We start from the raw sequence: 1107 nt of genomic DNA on the forward strand, positions 1-1107 counted from the left end.
TCATATTTTCCCAGCTAATCTCTTCCACTGGCAGCTCACTCTGCCAATTCAGGGGCACAATCGGAAGGTTGTCTGCCCTCACCGCTGGACCCGGCCTCTCCACCCTGCCACATTCCTTGGGGGCCAGGCCGATTTCCTACTTGCTCACCTCTCCCCCGGGCAGGGCTGTGTTACACGTGCCTCATTTCCTCAGCCACAGGCGGTAAGAAGAAACCCAGCTCAAGAATCCAGCCAGGCTCCCCTGTACAGCCCCAGGGGTTCACAACTGCATGATCCCAGCCAAGGAGTAGCCCCTTATGCTCCCAGCAGCCCTCGTGGGATGGTTTCTAGCAGCACCTCTCAGAAATTAAAGTGACTCTTACGTGGTATGCGCTGCTGCCACCTCCGCTGCCGCCGTAGCCAAACTGGCTGGATGCCCACTGCGCAGGGGTGGCGTTGGGGTTCTGCCCCTGTCCCGTCACGGCGGCGATGGCACTGAACATCTGCGAGGTCATGTTCTGCGGCAGAGCGTTCACCGCACGGGTCAGGTCTGCAAGAAAGACCCATCGTATGAGACAAAGTGGAGCCTGGAGAAGGAGCTCACATCCCGATTCCAAGCGGCAGAGGCCTGCACTGACCTGCCAGGTTAATGTTTGCTGGAGTAGCGTTAATGGAAGCTGGAGTCCTGGTCCGACTGCTGCTGCTGGGGGTAATACCTGCGTGAAATCCAAACCAAGAGAGAGAGATTAGTTCTCCTCTTGGCCTGAAACTAGGATTTGAAAAAAGCCCAAGCAGGCAACACTTGTCCCAGCATGATGCTGTGTTACCAGGGAACGGTGTGTGCAGGACTGTGGTGGGGAAAGGGAAGGGCAAGCCCAGCCTGTGCTGCATGTCCCACTTGGCTGAAAATTAACTCTCAGCGGGTCTAGGGAAGCCAAACACTGGGGTGCTGCTTTGAAACTTCCCACATATAGAAAATCCTAGGACACATTTCAGGGACAAAGAACATGAAATTGTCCTTTAACTGTCCCTATTGTGTGACATCCAGGAAACAATCAGCTGAGGCACTGAAGTTTTTGGGTGCTCACCTGGAACAGGGTCCTGATAATGATCCTTAAACCATCGGAA

The 1107-nt window shown here is 54.7% G+C and overlaps 1 protein-coding gene across 1 annotated transcript in view; it reads right to left on the reverse strand.

Annotated features, from left to right (window-relative positions):
- Positions 1 to 362: 362 nt before the first annotated feature.
- The window catches only part of SUPT6H (suppressor of Ty 6 homolog (S. cerevisiae)), a gene marked incomplete at its 3' end in the record, with an annotated part of 18816 nt that continues 18071 nt past the window's right edge, over positions 363 to 1107 (reverse strand). The window contains 3 exon segments of the mRNA XM_010141590.1: positions 363 to 529; positions 618 to 695; positions 1068 to 1092. Coding sequence (XP_010139892.1) covers positions 363 to 529; positions 618 to 695; positions 1068 to 1092 — 270 coding nt within the window.

The sequence above is a fragment of the Buceros rhinoceros genome, unplaced genomic scaffold, assembly GCF_000710305.1.
Source record: "Buceros rhinoceros silvestris isolate BGI_N320 unplaced genomic scaffold, ASM71030v1 scaffold14230, whole genome shotgun sequence".
In the NCBI taxonomy this organism is placed as follows: Eukaryota; Metazoa; Chordata; class Aves; order Bucerotiformes; family Bucerotidae; genus Buceros; species Buceros rhinoceros.